General features: G+C 41.4%; 2 protein-coding genes across 3 annotated transcripts; one reads left to right on the top strand and one right to left on the bottom strand.

Moving 5' to 3' along the window:
- Positions 1-1,406: 1,406 nt before the first annotated feature.
- On the top strand, positions 1,407-8,777 carry sarm1 (sterile alpha and TIR motif containing 1). The gene is made up of 9 exons (XM_084065246.1): positions 1,407-1,446; positions 2,118-2,635; positions 4,172-4,790; positions 5,132-5,344; positions 5,458-5,549; positions 5,676-6,002; positions 6,923-7,112; positions 8,156-8,277; positions 8,641-8,777. Exons 2-9 carry the CDS (start codon positions 2,160-2,162, stop codon positions 8,747-8,749), a joined length of 2,148 nt encoding a protein of 715 aa, XP_083921372.1. The 5' UTR covers positions 1,407-1,446; positions 2,118-2,159; the 3' UTR covers positions 8,750-8,777.
- A 2,362-nt stretch (positions 8,778-11,139) lies between these two features.
- slc46a1 (solute carrier family 46 member 1) lies at positions 11,140-20,008 on the bottom strand. Of its 2 annotated transcripts, XR_014601345.1 has the most exons (7): positions 19,496-20,008; positions 15,760-16,151; positions 15,137-15,615; positions 12,535-12,618; positions 12,159-12,315; positions 11,470-11,609; positions 11,140-11,250 (listed from the first exon to the last, which is right to left on the bottom strand). XR_014601345.1 is itself a non-coding variant. In XM_084065247.1 (6 exons), exons 1-6 carry the CDS (start codon positions 19,814-19,816, stop codon positions 11,552-11,554), a joined length of 1,491 nt encoding a protein of 496 aa, XP_083921373.1. In that variant the 5' UTR covers positions 19,817-20,008; the 3' UTR covers positions 11,424-11,551. The 2 variants fall into 2 exon arrangements, 1 of the variants encoding a protein (XP_083921373.1); XM_084065247.1 differs by lacking the exon at positions 11,140-11,250 and having other exon boundaries at positions 11,424-11,609.
- Positions 20,009-22,628: the final 2,620 nt, after the last annotated feature.

Raw genomic sequence — 22,628 nt, 5'->3', positions numbered from 1 at the left:
TTGCACTCCAGTTTCTCCTGAAGCAGAAAATCAATGGAGGAGGGGTGGGGTGGGTGGGTTGATAGAAAACATACTAGGCTTTCAACAAAGCAGGACGCCCCCTCCCATAAAAGAGAAGGAAAAAAAAAATTAGTAAAAAGAAAAATAAAAAAAAACATTACATTTTGAAAGGCTGTGTTGTCCTGTTTCCTTGAATATTCATACTGCTGCAAATGCGAATGAGATGACAGAAAACAGCATTGACTCAAATGCTGTTTTTGAGTATTTTCAAAAGTATGAATCGGAAGCATTATCAAATATGTTGGCATGGCAAGTAGCACTTAGTGAATTGCAGCTAATAATGTGCAGCTTTTATCTTTTACATCTTTGTAGTTTATGTTTCATGTTGTGTCATCATTATTACACAGCATAATATGTGACATCTTGCTTTATTTAAAATGATTTTAAGTTTATATTCTTCAGCCATTGTGAAGGAAACATCATAAAGAAGACAAAACACCTGTCACTTTGTCAAGAAAGTACCAGTCTGCATTATAGCTGCGTGCTCATGGAGCAGTGAGGGCAGAACACAGAATGCAAAACAATGCAAAGCAAGATCAAAGAGCCTGACTTGAAAGACACTTGTAGGTCCAAGGAAAGTCCTTGGACCTACAAGTGTCTTTCAAGTCAGGTGGTAGCAGTGATGGAAGAAGTACTCACACGTTTTACTTAAGTAAAAGAAAGTATCAATACTGCAATGTAGATATACTCTGTTACAAGTAGAAGTTCCGTATTAAAAATGTGCTTGAGTAAAAGTACAAAAGTATCGGCATCAAAATATACTTACAGTACCAAAAGTAAACAGAATGTCCCATTTCACAAGTTAAAAATGTCTAAAAAATCTTTTGAAAATAGACGATCTACAAGCTCACAATGCCTCGCGCGTGAGCTTGTAGATCTGCAATCTTCAAATGGACGCAATATATATATGGCTGAAGTGGTTAGTGTGTTTTGTAATAATAATAATAAAAATCTACAATGTAACTGTGAAAAGGTTGCCCCGTGACAGTAACTATTAACTAAAATTTTCATATAATTGTAGTGGGGAAAAAGTACAATATTTTCCTCTGAGATGTAGTGGGGTAGAATTGTACGTATTGAAATTTGTAAAGTATAAAACTCAAAATTGTACTTAAGTACATTTAGTTACTTTACACCACTAGGTCTTGTAATTCTAATTGACATGCATTTGGATGGTTGTCTCCTGTATTTTATTCTTCTCTGCTGTTCTACTGCTGCTCCACAAGGAGGCAACAGTCTCTTGTGTCTAAACACTGGTACTGTGTGTGTTGTTGCATCTGAGGTGCAGAGAGAGGAGAGGTTTCTCTATCTGGAGGCAGAGGGCGGTCCGAACACCAATGATGATAATGATGATGATGCTGCATGAAGATGCTGACTGACCACAGGGTGAGCTGAGATATTTTGGGAGAACTAAAGAAGAAATACAAATAATAAGTCATGGTCTGACGAACCGTAGAGCCGAATCTATGCGGATTGGAACTGTTTCTCAGGCAGAGCGTGATGGGATAAACAAGTCTTCTTTGTCTGGATAACCTAACCTCAATTTCTGCAAGCGATTGGCAGACAACAATTGGACTGCATTGTTGTCTATTTTTTCCGCTCCTTAGCTAAATACAATAATCTGCTGTGTAACAGACGGGGTTCTGGCAGCCTTGGACCAAGATCCACACACATTCTCAACCGAGCTGACTCGAATATTTAGTGGTTCTGATCTGTTGTGTGCCCACTGTGCTGTGGGCTGTGTTGAACTGTTTGATAAAAGAGGAAGTGTCAAGCTTTAACGCATTGCTATCATAGCTCACCTGATCACGACACGTGTAAGTCTTTATACTCTTATTTCCATAGATGACATTAGGAGAAATTATGCGATTGTGTGTTCGTGAAAGTCGTCACTTTTAATGACTACAGCCTAGGCCGATCGAGGCTACTTAATTGACGCAAGACAGAGTAGAGTCCTGTTGTTTACACACGATAGAATCTATACTCCCCTGGGCACGGAAGCCTCTATGTGTTATTTTTGGTGTCTCGGAATAACGGATAAATCTCATAATTTCTAGATGTGGACCAGCCTCAACCAGCCCTCTTCTTATAGCCAGTAGATGCTCTTGTCTCTAACCGTGTTGCTGTGGAGGCTTTATCGACATCTGTCCACGATGTTCAGCTCAGAGAGACTCACGGTGCCAGAGTATGTCAGCCGGCTCCAGACCCGCAGGAGCGGCTCCTCTGGGTCCGCCGCGGACCCCCCAAAGTCCGTGTCGCCGGGGGTCCACGCTGACGTGCAGGTCGTGTTGGACAGCTCGCTGCCTGCCCTCCGCTCCTCCATCAAAACCCTGAAGTCGGCCAAAGACACGTCGGATCTGGATGACACCCGCAGGGCCATCGCGGAGATCTTTCAGCTGGTGGAGGAGGCCTGGGTTTTGCCCACCGTTGGCCGTCAGGTGGCCGAGGAGATCTGCATCAGGATCCGGCTGGATGGAGGTCTGGAGCTGCTCCTTCAGCTGCTGCAGACACCTGCGGTGGAGATCACCTACGAATCGGCGAAACTGCTGGAACAGATATTGGTTTCAGAGAACAGGTATGTATGGCATTAACTCATAAGTAGGCCTAGCCTTGGATCAAAATAGATGTATTTTTTTTATCGATTTTGACATTATCTATAGTCTTGGGTTGCACCCCCCAGAGTGCCCTGAACGTTCACCAGTAAAGTCCGTATTTCTCCGAACATGTACAAATGCAAAATATTAGGTGCTTACCCGGTTGCTCCAAATGTTAACTCAGCATTCGGAATCTTTGTTTAATGTAGTAGTCCGTATTCTTCAATAGATATTTGTTGTAATCCCGTCTGTGGCCGAACGCCATTCTCCCCCCTCGTTTTCTTCCTGTTTACAATGGGTGTAATTCTGTCTTTCACCGGATGCGCCCCGTCACTACTGCCCATTGAGGAATACAGGGAATTTCCGACATAATCCGACACAGACGGGATTAAAACACATATCTATTGGATATCAGTGCACACGGGTTCTTAATGTTGATTTAACATCGGGGCTACAGGGTCAGCACTTTATATATGTGTAAGTACATTAAAGTACATGTACGGAGAAGTACGGGCTTTCCGCGCGGATGTCCAGTGCTATTGGAGGGTGCAGCCCAAGACTGACTATCATAGTTACGAAACAAGTAAAAGTCAGACTCGATCAAATACATCTATGGTAGTCTTGATCCAAGGCTAAAATAGAACTAACGAGGGTCTTATCAAAATTGCTGCCATATTGACATGGGTAGTGATAGCTTCATTTTTCCTAGTAAATATCGGTCCATATCTTTCAGTCAGATAAGAATTAATTACATCAAGAAACGGAGGAAGGAAACGTGTTAATAATAGTATTTGGGTTTATTCCAGAGAAGAGATCTTACAAGCGTCTGAAATGCATGGTTCCAGATATATTTCTTCTGACGTTAAAACAGAGATACAAAGTTATATACACATAACGTTGGGTAACGCCTTTCGTCACCACTTCAGCTGTCAGTTATGGCTCCGTTTCCTGGGCAACCAAGGTTGGGGTATCATTTATGCACAGAGTTTATAACAACACTATCTAATAATGTTGACATAGCTGAAGGAGCCCATCATACCAAAACAATGTAGCAGGCTGCCTGAGAGGCACTGACACTTTTAACCATATTAACACATGGAAAATGGTACACTTTAGATCCATCAGAAAATGGTACAAAATTAGACCCATCAGGTAGGATAAACACAGGTGCCACCAATTATACTAATAGGTTGCTCTCCATTTAGTGGAGCAGAGTCTTTCCAGGAAGCCAACATGCACAATAATATCAGCACCACTGACTGACTCTGACCTGAATGGAATGGAACTCAAGTTAGTATCATGGGTAGGCTAACGCCTGTTTACCCTACTTTGTCAGGGCAAAATGGCTGCTGTGAAAAATATCTATTAACACCTCTAGTCAAACGCTTGTATTTGGTGTTGGTGATCATTTCCTTATATATTTAGAGCTGCTGAATCATGATTCAGTGGCTCTTATTTATAAGGAAATGATCATTGTGTGCATTTCCTTACAATAAATAAACCCTATGTTCCACCAGAGATTACGTGGCGCGCATGGGGCTGGGGGTTGTCCTCAACCTAACCCGAGAGCAGGAAGATGCCCAGCTGGCACGCAGCGTCTCAGGGATCCTGGAGCATATGTTCAAACACACAGAAGAAACATCGGCACAGCTCATCGCCAATGGCGCCATGGATACTCTTCTTTTCTGGTGCCGAGGTACAGACCCCACAGTGTTGCGCCATTGTGCGGTGGCCCTAGCCAACTGTGCCATGTATGGAGGCCACCGCTGCCAGCGGCTGATGATCGAGAAACAAGCTCCTGAATGGCTTTTCCCACTGGCTTTCTCTAAAGAGGATGAACTCATTCGCTTCTATGCCTGCCTAGCTGTAGCTCTGTTAGCTGCCAACCGAGAAATTGAGAAGGAGGTGGTCAAATCTGGGACTTTGGAGTTGGTGGAGCCATTTATTGCGTCATTAGACCCAGATGAGTTTGCTCGTAACTTGCTGGACAGTGCTGACAGCATGCAGGGGAGAACAGCGGCTGACCTGCAGCACCTCCTGCCATTGCTGGATGGGATTAGACTAGAGGGGAAGTGCATAGCTGCCTTTTACCTCTGTGTTGAGGCAAGCATCAAGTCCCGTCAACGTAACACCAAGGTACTGCCAGTTTCACATTTCATAATATCCTTTATTTAACCACGTAAAAGTCTCTTCTCCAAAGAGTGACCTGTATAAATCACCCTTTAGAACAATAAAGAAACAAAACAGACAGCTACAACTGTCACACTCTACAACCGAGTGAACACATTATGCAATACATTTTCAAGGACAAAAACAAGTTAAGATGCAGGTACAACAGGTTTTAAAATAATTTCAGTGAAAATTCACTGAAATCAGACTTTCCATGTTTGACAACATTTTAACCATAGCCTTTATCGGGACTTTTCAAAGTCATCTTGAGTAGAAAGGTGCCAATTTTAATCTGTCCTCCTGTCAAGATATTTCAAGAAATCGGAGCGGTGCAGAGCCTAAAGAGGATTGTCATGTACAGCACTAATGGTACAGCCTGTTCCCTTGCCAAACGGGCACTGGGTATGATGGGTGAGGAAGTGCCAAGACGTATCTTGTCATCTGTGCCCAACTGGAAAAGTGGTGAGGTGAAGACTTGGCTGCAGCAGATAGGCTTCAGCGCCTTTTGTGAACGTTTCCAGGTAGTTGGTTTATACATTTTCATTAGTGAACGATGGTATCTACTGTATCTTCATCTCCTTGCTTGTCATATATATCTTATGATATATTCATATACTATGTTTTATAATGGCAGGAGTTGCAGGTCGATGGGGACCTCCTTCTGAACATCACTGATGAGGATCTGAAAACTGACCTAGGCATGACTGCGGGCCTCTCGCGCAAGAGGTGTGTGGTACAAAGCCTTTGAAGCCAGGATCTGAGTAAAATATCGATTACTACTTTTGGGCATTTGCACAGGAATCATTTTGTTGAAGTTAAAACTCTGATGACCTTTTTTCCCTGGTACTCCAGATTCCTAAGAGACTTGCGTGTGTTAAAGACCTACGCCAACTATTCCACATGTGACCCAAACAACATGGCTGACTGGCTGGCTGATGTGGACCCCCGTTTCCGGCAGTATACCTATGGTCTCGTTCTGTCAGGAGTGGATCGCAATAATGTGCAGAACGTGACTGACCACCAGCTCCAGTGTGACTGCCACGTGGAGAATGGTGTCCACCGGGCAAAAATCCTGGCAGCTAATTGCAGGCCCTACAAGCCTTGCCTCACGGATGCCCAGCCTCCAGGCCCCGATGTGTTCATCAGCTACCGTAGGACCACCGGCTCCCAGCTGGCCAGGTTTGAACTTAAAGCAGGATAAGTGCCTTATCAGTGTTGATCTTATACGGTTAGGACAGGAGGTCATCCCTGGGTTTTAATAGGGCTACTATATCCTTAGTGATTAATAGATTACCTTTACGGATGATTTTAGGGGAAAACAATCATATGTCAACGAATCGATGTAAAAGATTTGAATCGATTTTTTAAATAATTGACAATATTGATTAGTCTGATTAATGACCTAAAGTTAAGTTAAAGCTAAAGGTAGGGTAAGCCATATTCTTTGGACGAAGAAAAGTTTTTGTAAAGCACTATATTCTGATAGTATTCATTGCTATAGAGTGTTTGTTCAATAACGGGGGTCACCCCACATCTCCAGCTCTTTAATAAACAGAAAATACGTTTCCAGGTGGGTTGCATATTTTCAACCAATCAGGAGAGAGTACCCATTTATCAGCTTCAATTTTATATTGTTCCAGTTATACATTTGTCTGCTTATTTCTTTGTGTCATCACTTCCAATTCCACTTGTTTATCCTGTATCTCTGTCCAGATTGATATCCCGACCTGAAAATGCATTTTCTGTTTATTAAAGATCTGGAGAGACCGGGAGACCCCTGTTACTAAACAAACACTCTATATAGCAATGATTACTATCAGAACATACAGTTATTTAACACTTATTTTAACAAAGGAATATCACTTACCCTACCTTTTAAGTGATAAGCAGACATGGTAATTCTATTTAGTTAAAACATACAGAGCATGGAACTAGCTAACCATGTTACCGTACCCGTACTATAAATATATGCATTACTATACATTGTATAAAGTCCTCCAATGAATATGAAGTTCACCAAATGGCAAATCCTTTCCATATGTTTACCTGTCTGTATTAAGGCACCTTTTTGTGTCTTTCATTCCCGTTCCTTTCCTAAGCCTTTTGAAAGTGCACCTCCAAGTGCGTGGATTCAGTGTCTTCATAGATGTGGAGAAGCTGGAGGCTGGAAAATTTGAGGACAAACTGATTCAGAGTGTACAGCGAGCACGAAACTTCATCCTTGTCCTGTCTGCCAACGCACTTGACAAGTGCATGGGTGACACTGCCATGAAGGACTGGGTACACAAGGTCAGTACAGTCAGTCTTGAGGTGTCTCAGATTAACTTTACAGGCCTGCATGCCTGCGTGCGAGTCAGGAGATGTAGGACCCAAATGCAGGACCAGAGGCAGAGCAGAGTTACAACAGTTTATTGACAAGAACAGAAGGAGTAAATATAACTGGGAGCTCAAGGGAAAAAAACAACTAAGACACCACAAGGAGAATACACACTGGGAACAGATCTTAAACATGGAATCTAGAATCAAGAACAAATACTGGTTGCATACTCACAGGCAAAAGACGACAATGAACCTACAGATACAGATACCTCGTTTCCACCAGCGTGGAACCGGTTCCGTTCTGGTTCTCCCGCCTAATTGAGTGTTTTGACAGAAAGTTAATAGTTTCTGAACCAACGTGAACAGAATATTAACAGTCTGATCAATGTGGGACAGTGTTGTTACCGTAAATTATGGCTTTGATATTTTATTAACAATCAATTGATAGGCACTGTTCTGGGCGAGGCTGTTTGGTTAGATCTTTGGTGAGTTCACTTCATTATAATTTCCCAGTGAGGGAATAATGTAGCCTACTGTAGGCCTACTTGTGTTGTCAATCACTGCATATTTGTTTTTCTTTTAAGATTATTTTGTAGGTTACAACTTGTTTAATCGTGCAGGAATGTAGGCCTGTCACAATTATTACATAATCATCTAATCGCAATTATTTGAGAAAATCATACGAATCATAATCGTTTCCATGTTGAAAAAAAAAAAGTTTCATACATTTTCATGTACATTAAAAAAGCAGAAATAGCTGATCTACAAGCTTACAACGAAAGCTGTGACATGTTGACGTGTCCCATTCAGTGCATTGACAGCATCCGAAGCCGGTGCAGAGGAGTAGACTTTGACAATGACCTATTAGACCTTTGAAATGTGAGCTCAGACTACATTGAAAACATTTTCAGATCCCACTGTTTCGGATATAACCCAATCACCTTGTCCTACAGTATATGAGGTCACATTCTGGGTTTATATTTTTGACTGACTGAAAACTTTAAATCTTTCAGGAGATTGTCACAGCCTTGGGTGGAAAGAAGAACATTGTTCCTGTCACAGATAATTTCTCATGGCCAGATCCCATGTCGCTGCCAGAGGACATGAGGTCTATCCTCAACTTCAATGGCATTAAGTGAGTTCCTGAAAACTTGTTTGAAAACTGTTTATCAATAAATATTATTTTTCACCAAATGATTGTTTAGTTTGGGATAGCACAATCATTAATGCAGGTTACTTTCGTAGCATCACAGTACTGACAATGTACAGTATGGACACAATATTGACCATGTCTTGTACTTAGAGGATTATGAATACAAGAATGTTATTTAGATAGCATTTTTAGACAGATGCTAGCCTAGGTTTGATGTTTACCTGCTATCGTAGTTCCTTTGTAGCATTACATTGTTTTCTTTGCACTCGGTTGAATACTTTGCATATGACAACAGACCATTGGTTTGTCCCTGTGCCTCTTTCTCTTAACTCCCATGAGTATCAGGTGGTCCCATGAGTATCAGGAGGCTACCATTGAGAAGATCCTACGCTTTCTGAAAGGCCAAGACCGACTGGACTCCAAAGATGTCTCAAAAGGACAAACACAGAAATAGTTTGACCTCAGCTCCCTATTAACTGCCAACAATGCCAAATAAAACAGGGCCAATGCTTAATTGGTCAATGCATTTTCTCTGCTCCAATGCATGTGACAAACAAATCCAAGTAATATTTAGATGCTACCTACAAGGATTCTCACCCCAAGAACTAATACAGTATTTATAGGCAATATCTGCAATGGTAAAATTACATTTCAAATTGTATATACTATATATGTATATGTAATATGTTTTAAACATGTACTAACCCTCATACTGTATGTGCTATCAGGTATAAGCCTATTTCTGTTTCTCAGGAAATGTAAAGTGATATATCAGCCTTTATTGACATCCTGCAAAACGATGAATAGTTTTTGAAGAGAAATCTATCATTTCTATTTGCCTTATATCATTTTACAGGACCAAATTAGGTTTGGGATTAAAGTAATATGTATTAGAACTCTGTTGTACACTAATAGCATTACCATGTTTATGGTGGTTTCTAGTTTTCGGTTCATCTTGGTAGATTTGTTGGTTCATGTTCATGTCACAAATTACAATCAGTATGCACATTGATTTGACATGGTTTAATGTACAGGTGGCTCCACTACAAGGCAAGAATTACCAATTGTACAAGCTGGTATAACCTACAGTATATTCATCATAGCCCTTCTTTCAAAAGTTACAAAGTAAGCACCTCAGTATGCTTCAGGCAATGCAAAATAAATATACCTGTGCAGTATCAAACACTGCTTGCTTGTGAAGCACATTTTGTTTCATGTTTGAAAAGATAGATACATATTGAAATTAAGAATTCACACCTATAAGGAGCCCTCTTGGTCTAAGATTCCATCTGTCTTTATTTTAGAAGGCCTTGTCATGTACTGTCTGAACATGCTGTACTACATGTTTAGGGTAAACCGCTAAACAATGTGACTTGTGGTTTTCACATGTTGACTAATTACTTGGCTGATTGACAATAAAGAAATAAGAAAACCTGTTCTCAACTACAGTATACCTGAATGGTCGTTTGATAAAAGAAAAACCAGCAATGTTTCACCTGTGCACGCAATGTGACATTTAATTACTGTGAATATACAGTAGTAACAGAAAAAACGCATTCTGTTTAATTGTTGAGATAAATATGTGATTATCAGGATCAACCGTTTACGGTTCAATAAAATTCACAAGTGTTCTGCAACGTTGCATCAATTATATCATATATCTTATTCTTCAGAATGAATTGCATCAAATTGTAAATACATGTGCTACCACTTTAATTTGATCAAGCCTCAATACCTGCCTTGCTTAATAATCTAAATATAAAAAGGTATGCCAAAGAATATCTCTTTAGATTAAGACTTGTTTTTTATGGGATTCTGACCTCAACAAAAGTACACATTTTATTAGTGTGACGGGTGCACATATTCTGTTCCCTTTTCTAATCAATAAATATGTTGTACAGAAAGAAGAACTATCGAAAATCGTATTTTACTGTAATGCACTGTGTTAACTTGAATTGTAAAATGGCTGTGCAGTTCCATTTATTGCCTTTTACTCCGACCAGCGACCAATGAAGATTGGGAACTGTAACTCATGAATATTTCATGTTAACTAACTGACTGGCGCATTAGTCATTTCCTCTTCCATTAGACTAAGGAGGCACATTGTTCATGTGGATGAATTAAAAAATGGATGTATTTATATTCTACTTAACCTGTGATCACGCCTTTATAGTGGTTTTGGTGCTCATATGTCTGTGGCTTGACCTCTGCTTGCTGTTGGCCTTGTGCTCTGGGGCTATCCAGTTTTGTGTGCCTACGCACGAGAGAAGGACACATAATTGGCATCCAGGGAAAACCATGTGGTTTTATGGAGGGGACAGTGGTGTAACTCAGTAATCCCTGACCGCAGATAAAAGCCCATGGCTGTCATTTTGCTGAGCATTAGTAATGGTTGAGCCTGGACACGTTTGGCAAAGGCTGATCGACTATATGCTGACAGTGATAATTATTTGGTGTTGAGTTTCATGTTTCCTGAGTAAGATCGTTTCTGCTTGCCTTTCGTCAATGATTGAGTATAACAGGGATTTTATGATCTGAAATGATAGGGATCATTTTTGTGCAAATACATTTCTGTTTTAAATACTATTGTTTGATTCTAATACTGGAATTATTATACCTTCATTTAATAGAGAAATGTTAGCTGTCTGTAATTAAAACGATTATTAGCTGCACAGAACTTTGCCCAATGCAAGGTACAGTTAATGAATCAGTCACCATTGTGCATAATCATCATCATTAAGGGATAGCTATGATTTTAGTTAACAATTTGGCACACCAGCAAAACATTTGACACATTTTTCTCAGTAATGGTTCCTTTGTTCTTGCGCCTTTTGGTTTGAGTGGTGTGAGTATCAAATTTATGCTGCTGGCTAATAACTATCATCTCTAACCCATCATTCTACCGAGGTGAAAGGTTTGTCCCCGAGTTAGAAATACACAAGACTGATCCCTTTGCTACGTCCAACCAGGGAAACTCTCCCCTGTCAGATGATAAGAAGGTCAGTTGGCTCTCATGCATTGAAGGAGGCATGAGCTTGGCCCTGGCCTACCTAGGTTGGCAGAGGGAGTGTAGTGCCCAGGATTACATAGACAATTGGCACTGGGTATAAAAAAATGGGGTTACAAAATCGTAGGATAAAGATTTAAGTATAAAAAAAAAGACTGATCCCTTTAATACTGTAGGTGCTAAGGTTTACTAGCCTGATACCAGGCTAAACCATCACCATCTGTAAGGTTATGGCACTTGGGTGTCAGGTCAGGACTCTGTAGAATCATCTCTGTGGTCTCTCCTATGGTCTTGAAACGCCAAGGTCCTAGACAGATAACAATTTTCTATTTAGGCATTTAGCAGATGCTCTTATCCGGAGTGACTTACTGTACAAAAATGCAAGATTGGAGTAAATGGCATGAACCCTAGTCAACAAACAACATGGTAAGCAGTCAAACATGTAAAACATGGAAAATACTGTTCTTAGGTATTTAGCCACATTATAGGCAAGGTGGAAAGTAACCAATTACGAGCACTCTTATTAATGGTATTGAGTAGCTTTGTCATTGTACTCAACTACTTTTGGATAGGCAAGAATAACACTGTAGCCTACAGCTATGCTTTTATGACACAATCAGGAAGATATTCCGTTTAAGTTGGCTTTGCTTACATATTTACTCTCATAAGACAATTTTTGAGACAGTTTTCTTATAAAGAAAAGAGAGCAGAGTGTTACTGCATTGGAGTGGGACTGAGATATTTACAGTCAGGATGCCACATTAGCCCTCAAAGCTGGCCATACTAAATAGTATTCAAAAGAGCAACTGTTGTTCTTCAATAACCATACTTCTACTTGAGTAATGGGAAAACTCACCCAATGACTCCAGCAGGGATAAAAAGGAGGATGGCAGCAAAAAGGAAGGGGAATCCCTTCATGAAGTGCAATGTGGCTGGGTAGAGAGAGTTGAAGAGGCCACTGGCTACCAGAGAACACAGCCCCTCCACACAGGCTACTGAGGCAAACAGGGCTCCTGGAACACACATCAACATACAAAGAATGCAACCGTATAAGTTAGGGAAATTATTTGAAAGATAATTGTATATTTTTTTTAATGATTTTACTTCTGTCAAAAGGCATGTTGTGTATGTGCTACTACAACAGCATGCCAATTAATGTGCAGTATGTAACCAATGCAGTATGATGTATAGATGAAGTACAGTATGTGAGTTCCTTTTGACCAGTGACTGACCTTGTTCTGATGGGCCCACCAGCTTAGATAACTTGGACCTGATGACAGGAGTGGAAGCCATGGCGAGAAAATACAGCCCATAGCCTGGTGAGAGCCAAATCAGTTACTCACTTTCATGAGGACACACTTATAGACAGTATTGCTTAGACTTGAGGTTTAATCCACTTCTCTCAATGCTAATTAATATTAGTCACAACATTTGCTCTGTGCAACCACTGTTCTCCAAAATCCAAACAAGTACTGTAGCATATTAGTGACCTTTGGTTATCAGGGTTTCAGCCTGTTTGTAAATAATTTTACTTTATCATATTATGTTTAACTTATTCAATTATGTTTGATCATGTTGCAAAGTAAAATTCTTGTGACTAATGCCAGTTGTCAAATTAAGACGATAACAAATGTGATAGCGTTCAACCTGTGGGAAAGTGTCTAGTTTCTGATGTGTCACTTGTACATTCTAAGGCAACACTATATTTCAATGCCACGATCATGTTGGCGGCGCCCGGGTCAGAGTACCTTGCCCCTGGGTCCGTCTTGGGAAGAGAGAGCTTCATATAACATGAACCTGGTCTGGTTAGCTACAGCAGCTGGTCTGTCAGTTGACTAGCTGGTTGGTTGGCTGGTGATGGGTGTTTTTTTAGTATTTGGGTTTGAGCTTCCTGTTTGGTGATCTTGTTTTTACACACACCATCACACTTGTCTTCTGAGGTCAGTGAAGTCACTGTGTGTGTGTGTGTGTGTGTGTGTGTGTGTGTGTGTGTGTGTGTGTGTGTGTGTGTGTGTGTGTGTGTGTGTGTGTGTGTGTGTGTGTGTGTGTGTGTGTGTGTGTGTGTGTGTGTGTGTGTGTGTGTGTGTGTTACCACCACACCTCCTCCTAGTCACACTTAAATGTCATATTTCCTGTCTTCTTTGTAAAGAACTAGCGTCTGCAGTGTCGACTTTTCCGCACATGCATGCATCTAGTTAGTACATACACATACAGTATAGCACATCAAAATGTAGAGCAGATGATCTACGCTCTAGTGTGTAAAGTGTCTTGAGACAACTTGTGATTTGGCAGTTGGCACTATAGTAACATTTAATTGGCAGTATAATAAAATGTAATTGAAATTAGACACATATTCACCCCCCCCCCCCCCATCCGCCCCACCTAGTGACTGGGGATGTACCCCAAGGTTAATTGTGTGTGTAGTACGCACTCATAACTGTAGTAACATTTATGAGTGCGAGTACATGCATTCTGCCATGTGTGTGCAAGTGTAGGTGAGAGCATGTGACCCTGAGAATGGTGTGTGTGTGTGTGTGTGTGTGTGTGTGTGTGTGTGTGTGTGTGTGTGTGTGTGTGTGTGTGTGTGTGTGTGTGTGTGTGTGTGTGCGTGTGCGTGTGTGTGTGTGTGTGTGTGTGTGTAGTGGTCATATCTAATAGATGGACAGATAAGAGAAGACCATTGGTCATTTCCTTGATAATAAGCTGCACCAAAGATGGATGTGATTCATTGTCCCATAGGTTAGTGACTCAGCAGTAATTCTACTTCCTAAGAAGGTACTGCTGGTTTTCTATACCAGGAAGTTGATTGCATTCACCTGAGGTCCTTGATGTCAAAAAAGGGACACCAAGGGAATACAATTAAGGTAGGTAGAACATGAATACATGGCTATAAATATCACTTTAAGAATGGAATCAGTGAAAGGCAGGATAAACCAAAGACCTGGTCCTTTAGCCTTCCTGTCTGTGATGCGTCCCAATCTGAAAATGACAGTACGCTCATACTTGTGCACTCATACTCGTGCACAATTGTGAAACAAAACCAGATGGAGAGGGGATAGAGGCACAGATTAAAGAGACCAGGGAGGATCATTATTGTTCAGCCAATGCATCAACAGTCTGTCTGCTCAGATACAAATTCATTTAATCCAGAATCCTGCCTCTTCTCTTTTGACTTTCCATTTCGTCTGCCATCTCCATGTGCTGGCTATAATGGCTTCTTCTCATGGCAACCAGGATAGAGACGTACTGTAGCAATACGTATTAGATTTCTCTGTAGCTGTCTGTCTGTCTGTCTGTCTGGGTCCCTTTTATGCATATACACAGTATGGAGATCCCTGAAGTCATCAATATGACGTAATTGTACTGACGTCATAGACAGGCCTCCATGATGATAATGGGTACAGCACACCGGCATCATCATAACCAATGGGCATCTGCCTTGTTTTTTATCTCAAAGACAGAATATTTACAGGCTGACAGCACATTGCATCACGGTTAAGAGGTTAAACCTCATGAACTGTTATATAATTATACTAAGAATGCCCTCTCAAAACTGCTGTTTAAATGACTTTGTATTAGTGTTGTTGGGAAACTGGTGAACCATTGTTTAACCAGGCCAATCAACTAACAACAAAATGGTGCAAAGTGTGGACACAGTTTCTGGTAACAGTAAGTAACCACTTAAACCCTCCAGACTTAGTAATAAAACTGACCTGAGTTGGCTCTAGTCTGCTTTTGTTTCCTTCTACACAAAATCTCTTTTTTGTGTAGAGGCCAATCTACAAGCTCACAACACAGCGGTTCAAGTGGTTAACTCCCGTAGGTTTCTCTCACCTGTGAACATGAGCTGGGTGGTGTCAGCCACAGAGATGACCAGCAGCCCGGCCACGTTGGAGACCAGACCTGCTAGGGCCACCCAGGCGTCCTTCAAGCAGCGCTGCATGACCTTCAGTCCCAACAGACTACTCACATAGGCCAGGTGCTGAGCCGCCGAGCCGTAGCCTATGAGGCCTGGACCCCAGCACAGCGGTGTGCTCAGTTCATACAACACGTACAGCTCCCGGCTGCCAAAGTGAACTGTCACCACCACAAAGAAGCACAGCGTGTACAGCCATAGCTTTCTCCTCCGAAATGTTCCATCGCCCTCACTGGTGGCACCCCCTGTGGAGTAGAGGCTGTAGATGGCACGGTAGTGGCGAGTGGTGAGGAGCCGGGCACTGGGGTCTGGGAGGACAGACTCGGGCACAAACAGATATGCATAAAGAGCTGCAGCCAGGTTGGTGGCCAGCGCCAGCCAGAATGGATTGATGTATCTAAATCAAGAAATACAAATATAGAAAAAGCATAAATAATAGAAACATTGTGGTCTGTTTTACATTTTGAGTGAAGTGAGCATTAGGTGACTGGAAATTACAGAGATGTTACAGCAAACTTGATCATTAATAACCATTTAATACCCCTGTGCACGACGCCACTGCCCTCCAATGATGCTAGCCAGCATGCCTGCGATGCCCAGGCAAGCCTCCAGCACTGCCACCCTGAAGGTACGGGACACTCTGTCACTGGTATCAGCCACATATGCAAAGCAGCCAGCCAGGATGCTGTTGAAGTCACCTAAAAGGCCACTAAAAAGTCTGCCCAATAGGAAGTAGGCCACCGGCAGCTTCAGGTACATTACCACGAGGTAGACCACTGCTTGAAGGGCGAGGCCCAGGCTGGGGATGATGAGTACGGGCCTGCGACCCACCTGGTCACTCCAGGAACCCAGTAGAGTCACCACCATCAACCCCACAGCAAAGCCCCCCAGGTTGATGTAGAGGTTCCAGTGAGCCGTCCAGGTTTCCACCTCCTGGGGAAAAAGGAACATGTGATCTATAGTAAGTCTTCTCCTCACTCACAACTATACAATACATTCCTGTAACTTAAGAGAGCCTGTTACTCTGTTTAACCTCAATTGCAGTACTAAGAAAATAATAACTTTCCTCTGCAAATAAAAATAGGTGATTCTTAGCACTACCAGTGTGGCTGGAATCCCTTATTCCTCCAGAGAGCTCCATCAAGCCAGCTTAATCTGTGTCATGTCAAGCGATCGTAAGCGTTTGACTTCCGGTCTGCACATTTTAAAATAAAGACATAGGTGACAAATAATACTGTTATGTTGCAAGTTTTGTGATTATTTAGTGTGGTTGCATGAAAGGCATGCTACTCCTCAATGTTTTCGCTGCACATACACATTAGAACAAATCAACCACTTTCATCGAGAATCATGTGTGTGAATCATGTGTGTATGGTAAAATGTCGGTTTCTATACAACAGCTCTAAATCAGAAACGGTAAGAGTTATAGTTATCACACTTAGAGAGGTGTATTAAGGCTCAACCCATAACTGTCCAAAAGAAAATTACACTGATCGACCTCATGGTGGTGCTGTAACTCACCACTTTACTTTTTGGGCTTTTGAACCATATATTGTAGAATATATCCAAAAGTTTCCTAGGGCATTGTGGGCATCACTTCCTGACGATTTGTCTTCATTGTCTTCATTAAAGAAAATAAATGCTTTACATGTTTGAATTTGAAAGTGCATTGTTATTGGCAAAGATGCTTTTTAAGAAACCCATAAAATCCCCCCTACAAACACACACGTATTATTCAATCTTATGCTAGATGTGCTCCTGTTTCTGCTCAACATTGTAACAGGGCCTTTTATTTATAAGGTATATATTTTTACCACTATAGACTATAGTGTGTTTAGCATGAATGTTTAGCAAAATGTCATGATTCCCAAATAATACCCCATCAACCAAGACAGTTAATAATGGAAGATTATATTATTGAGCATTGGAACACACATTTTATTTAATTTTGAATATGTCCATAATGATTTCACATACTATATTCACATATAGAATCTCAGTTTATCCGTTTTTAGAACATCTTATGGGGACAGAGCAAAGAGTTAAAAAATAAGGGACAGAGCCCTCTATGTCTCGTCCGTCAGACTGCAGATGGACTCTTCAGATATCTTCCCAAATCTTGCGAGACTGGGTACATACACACATGTCCGTTCGCGACCGTACAGACGGCCGGAAGTCCCATCCACTCCCATGTTAAAAAAAAAACGGAAAGACGGACGCGATCCGGTTCGGAAAAAGCACATCCGGTTTCCGCAACACATTTGTATACATAACAAAATTGCCGGATCCGGAACAAGAGCTTCCGTTTCGTAGCGACCCGTTTCACGCCAGCAAACGGAGATGTGTGTATGTACCCACTGGGTACATACACACATGTCCGTTCGTGACCATACAGACGGCCGGAAGTCCCATCCACTCCCATGTTAAAAAAAACGGAAAGACGGACGCGATCCGGTCCGGAAAAAGCACATCCGGTTTCCGCAACACATTTGTATACATAACAAAATTGCCGGATCCGGAACAAGAGCTTCCGTTTCGTAGCGACCTGTTTCACACCAGCAAACGGAGATGTGTGTATGTACCCAGTGTGTTGCTGGGATAGAGAAAGGTTGATAACAAAGTTGATTTTCTCCTGATTTGTTTCTCTAAAAAAAGCCATTTTAGTATGAAAATCTTGTAAATATTGTGTGTCTTGTGACGATCGGGTCCAATATTTAGTTCAGTAACCATGGAGCTAAAGAATGGTTCAGAAGCTGTGTTCACGTTCACTCTCCCATTGGAATCAATAGACTCCAACCTGCTTCCTGTCTCCTAAAAAGGCGTCCACTTACGTCACGCAGAAACGGGAAGTAAACCGGAGATCGTGAGTCTTGCTATTTCCGTCTTGCACCTACGTCACGCAGATACGGGAAGTAAACCGGAGATGACTCTTGCTATTTCCCTCTTGGCTGAAATCTGATCAAATCGACAGGAAGTGATGCCCACAATGCCCTCGGAAACTTGTGGATATTTTTAATGAGATGTTTTTTCTTTCTTTCTTTTTTTCTTTTTTATTTTTTTTACAGTAAGTCGGTAGCTGGAAAATGTGGTTATTTCAGATTGAGGAATATTAGGTAACACAGTTGTCTCATTAGTAGACCTACAACGTTTTTCTTTTCCTCCTTAAAAAAAAAAATAAGGCTTTATGTTTGGAGCAAATATGGCCCCATCAAAAATAACTTTTAGGGTACAAAAATGATATTTGTGTTCCCGATAAAATCCTGGCAGGATCACCAATGTTTTTTCATCTATATTTTTTTATTGAATCAATAAAATAAATAAATGAAATAAAATAAAACTTGTAACATTGTTTGTCAACCTTACTTTTATTTTGACAACCGGAAGTCAAACGCATGTTCAAACCACGCCCACTTGACAGGTCAGGTCATAGCTCAATGGTCAACAAGTTGTGAGTAGGTGAAGATATGCCACAACTGACAACTCATATACTTAGGAATTATGACACACACAACAACAACAACAACTCATTAAACTGTCATGATCTGTACATTGTTTTCACTGGCTCTGACGGACTACTGCATATTTTTGTCCAAAGTGCCCACAAATTGATACTTAAAGTTAAGTAGCCTACTAGAACTACAGTAGAAGTACTAGTTATTGACTAGCCATGGATCACACGACGGTAGTCTGTCACGATCGTCATGGATGAACTTCAAACTGGTGTTTGCACTTTCTCCCTTTTTGGCCCGTACATCTACATAAACGTTCAGCTTTCAAATATAAAGTGCTTAACCCATGGCCACGGATGTTACAATTATGTACGGGCCCTCAGAAGTACCCGTATCTTCCATATTGTTCAATAAAAAGCATTTTTATCCGATCGGCAAACATTTTCTCATAGTATAAAATGTATCAGAGTGTAATATACCTCCCAACCGATAGGGTCGCGTAGTTGAAAGCATATGGCGAAAATACGGAGAAAATGGCCACCGATCGGATTAAAATGCTTTTTATTGAACAATACGGAAGATACAGGTACTTCTGTGGGCCCGTACATAATTGTTACATCCGTGGCCATGGGCTATGTCCTTTATATTTGAAATCTGAACGTTTATGTAGATGAACGGGCCAAAAAGGGAGAAAGTGCCAACACCAGGTTGAAGTTCGTCCATGAATGCAATCATGGCTTGTTATTAACAGGCTTAATCGGCGCAATTGCTCTCGACGCTAACGGATCCTAATTCTAAACTATGACATTGATCAATCAAACGACGTACCTTTAGCAGTGGATCGGGGTCTGCTGATGAATTACCGCACCCCCCACCCTTAGTTCCATTATAACCCAGGTCTTCACTGATCCTCTCCCACAGATACTGTGTGGACAGAGGAGCCTGCAGAGACAGAGAGAACATGGACAGAAACAACACTGGCTCCACTGACACCGACAGAGGACACGAGAACGGTGGTCGTCTGAAGCGACTGCTACTTATTATGTCAGCCTCTTCTTTATGGCCATTATTTGACGGCATTTGTTCGTCTGTAGTTGTAGAGGAAAGTGAATCCTCGGGAAGGATTGCGGTGGTGTCCAGGTATTCCATTGTCAAGCTCAAATATTAACTTATACAGTAGTACAACATACACTAACAGACACTAACGTTTAAGACTACTTGCGTTACTGTACTGTTATGTCTTATGGAAATCATTTTCTAGCTTCTACTGTATTTATGTTTTGCTGTGTTGCCTGTTTCTGATTCCTAGCAGACGAAGTTTCTTAACACTTTTCTGCTAGAGCTGCGTGCGCAGGGTGTCCCCCATCTGGGCAAAGGTATGAACTGCACTTTGAATATAAATGACACTCTTTGTGTAAAAATGTTTTTAGGAGTATAGATGGAGATTTGTCTTCTGGTCTTATTTAGGGATTTCGGTAACCCCATTTTAAATGCAGGCAATCGATTTAGATACTATTTAAATGCATTTTTACTGAAAACAAAGCTGTCATTGCTCTTTAGGGCCCAGTAATCCCCTCTGTAATGGCTGTGCAATGCCACCGGCTGAAACAGTTACTTCATACCTTGTGTGTCTGTCTGTCTGTTTGTCTGTCTGTATACCTATATTAGGGCTTTCAAAAGATACAAACTTTCATCGGATTAATCACAGTTTAGCTGTGATTAATTATGATTAATCACCATTCGTAAATATGCCCAAAATATGCTCATTTTGTCTATATCGTTGTTGGAAAGTAAAGAGAAACTATAAAAAGTGTTCCTCGATGCACAGGTCTCCGCCAGGTCAGGCAGGTTATTATGGGCCAGCAATGTTGATTGAATATGAAGAATAGGACAGATCCGTCTTGATCGCATAACTATAGAGATTGTGTGTACCGATTTGCGTGATGTTTGAGCAAAATCTGTTGGAGTAATATAAAGAAATGTGTTTAGCAAAAATCAGCCTCCTGGTGGTGTATAATAGGGCAATGTTAAAAGGGTGGCATTTGCTCCTCAACGTAGTGCGAATGTGCGTGCAAAGTTTCACCGCAATCAGACTGGCTAAGATTGTTCATGATTTGAGGCATTTTGTTAAAAACGGGTCACTCCTGCAAACTTTAGATGTCAATCTTAGCCAATCAGGATGGAATATGAAAATCAAACAGATTCGTCTTGACTCTTGATCACATGACTATAGAGATCATCTGTACCGATTTGCGCGGAATTTGGATAAAATCTGAAGGAGTAATATAAAAGAAATTGTAGAAAGGTAGAAGGTACTGTAGAAAGGTACTGGGCTTGTACTGTGGCACTGTAAAAGGCAGATGTGAAAAATGCAGGGCAAAGGTTTTTCCATGGCCTCTAGGGAGTGCGCATACAAAGTTTTACACAGATCGGTGCAGTTATAGGTAAAAACACAAATCAGCGACACCATGAGGCTGATTTGAAGATTTGATCTTCCTCGGCCTAGTGGGAATGTGGAGCTATAACAGGCTGATCTGAAAAATTCGGGCCAGAGGTTCTGCTCTGGCATCCAGGGAGCGTGCACAGTTTCGCTGCGACCGGCCCAACAGTGCAATAGATTAGCTGCTCACAGACAAGCGGTAGGACGGACACGCGCGCGTGCACAGGCGGACGGACGGACGGGGTGCAAAACATGTTCTCTGCCACGCCTTTGGCCTGACGGAGACAATGACTTTTGGGCTTTTGGGTTAATATGCGCTCGGTACGCATAGTTAACTTTTGAAGAGGATCACTGCTGATTTCATCCTGTGGCGTTTGGTGGTGTGTGACACCTACAAAACAGCGTCAAATCGTTACCACCACCTGACCACATCCATGAGAAACCAATTTTTACGTTGTTCCAGCTAAGCAATTTTTGCTAATAACACAACGTTCATTCAAACATTGCATGTGTCAATCTCAGTTATGGAGATGATATCCAAAGCGCTCCTCCTCAGCGAATAAAACGCTGTATCAGGGGTCATCAACATGTCCTACCGTACACGGACAAACCTGTCCATGGCAAGATTTGTCCATGTCCGTGGCACATTTTGTATTTTGGTTATAATAACTAGTCAATCTATCCTAAATATTCACAATATTTTCTTTAGACAATTTGTTTGAATGATTTTGGTGACACGTAAAGTGTCGGGATGACATGCTCCTTATATATGTTGCAGGAGATGTGTTGGTACCCATACATGATTGCATCAGGTGAGGATGCAAGACAAGACAGACAGCTAGAAGTAGTGTTTGCTAATAGCTGCCTTAATTCTTTCATTGTTCCACTGGCATATACCTTACATCATACGACCTACGTATGGTCTAAGACCTAAATCCACAACTCTTGAAACTAACAAATGAGTGGGGTAGTGTGAATTAACACAGGATTGACCCTGGCAGCATATCAATGGTACACGTGTGTTACCTGTTTATTAAGCTACTACTATTTTTCAACCACATCTAATGAGACAAGACATCAGTTGAATGAGTTTGGGAATGAATTGCAACAACTATGCAGTAAGTGAAGAAAGGGAACTTGGAAAGACACTTTCTGAGACACTTTTCATAAATCATTTGACTAGACCTTTCCAGCAGACTGAGAACTGACAAAAAGGAACTGAAATCTCAGCCATATGTATTTGTGTACCATACAGAGAACTGGATAGAGCTCTCTCATCATTATTCTACTGTAAGTATTTGTCTCATCAGCTAGAACTGCACAGTTATGGACCAGTGAAGAAAGAGAACTTGGAAAGACACTTGCGGACAAACCACACGTCATTTGACTGGACGTTTCCAGGAGACAGAGAACTGAGAAAAATAAATAAACTAAGTGTAGCACTGGCCCTTTAAGGAAAGTGCATAAAGAGGGGTGGCCAGCTGGTTAGTGGCCTCCTGTCTAGCCAGAAGCCTGGTTTGA

This window comes from Gymnoscopelus microlampas (assembly GCF_963454915.1).
Source record: "Gymnoscopelus microlampas genome assembly, chromosome: 8".
Classification (NCBI taxonomy): Eukaryota; Metazoa; Chordata; class Actinopteri; order Myctophiformes; family Myctophidae; genus Gymnoscopelus; species Gymnoscopelus microlampas.
Note: the sequence above shows the minus strand (reverse complement) of the source record. Positions and strands in the feature narration are given on the sequence as shown.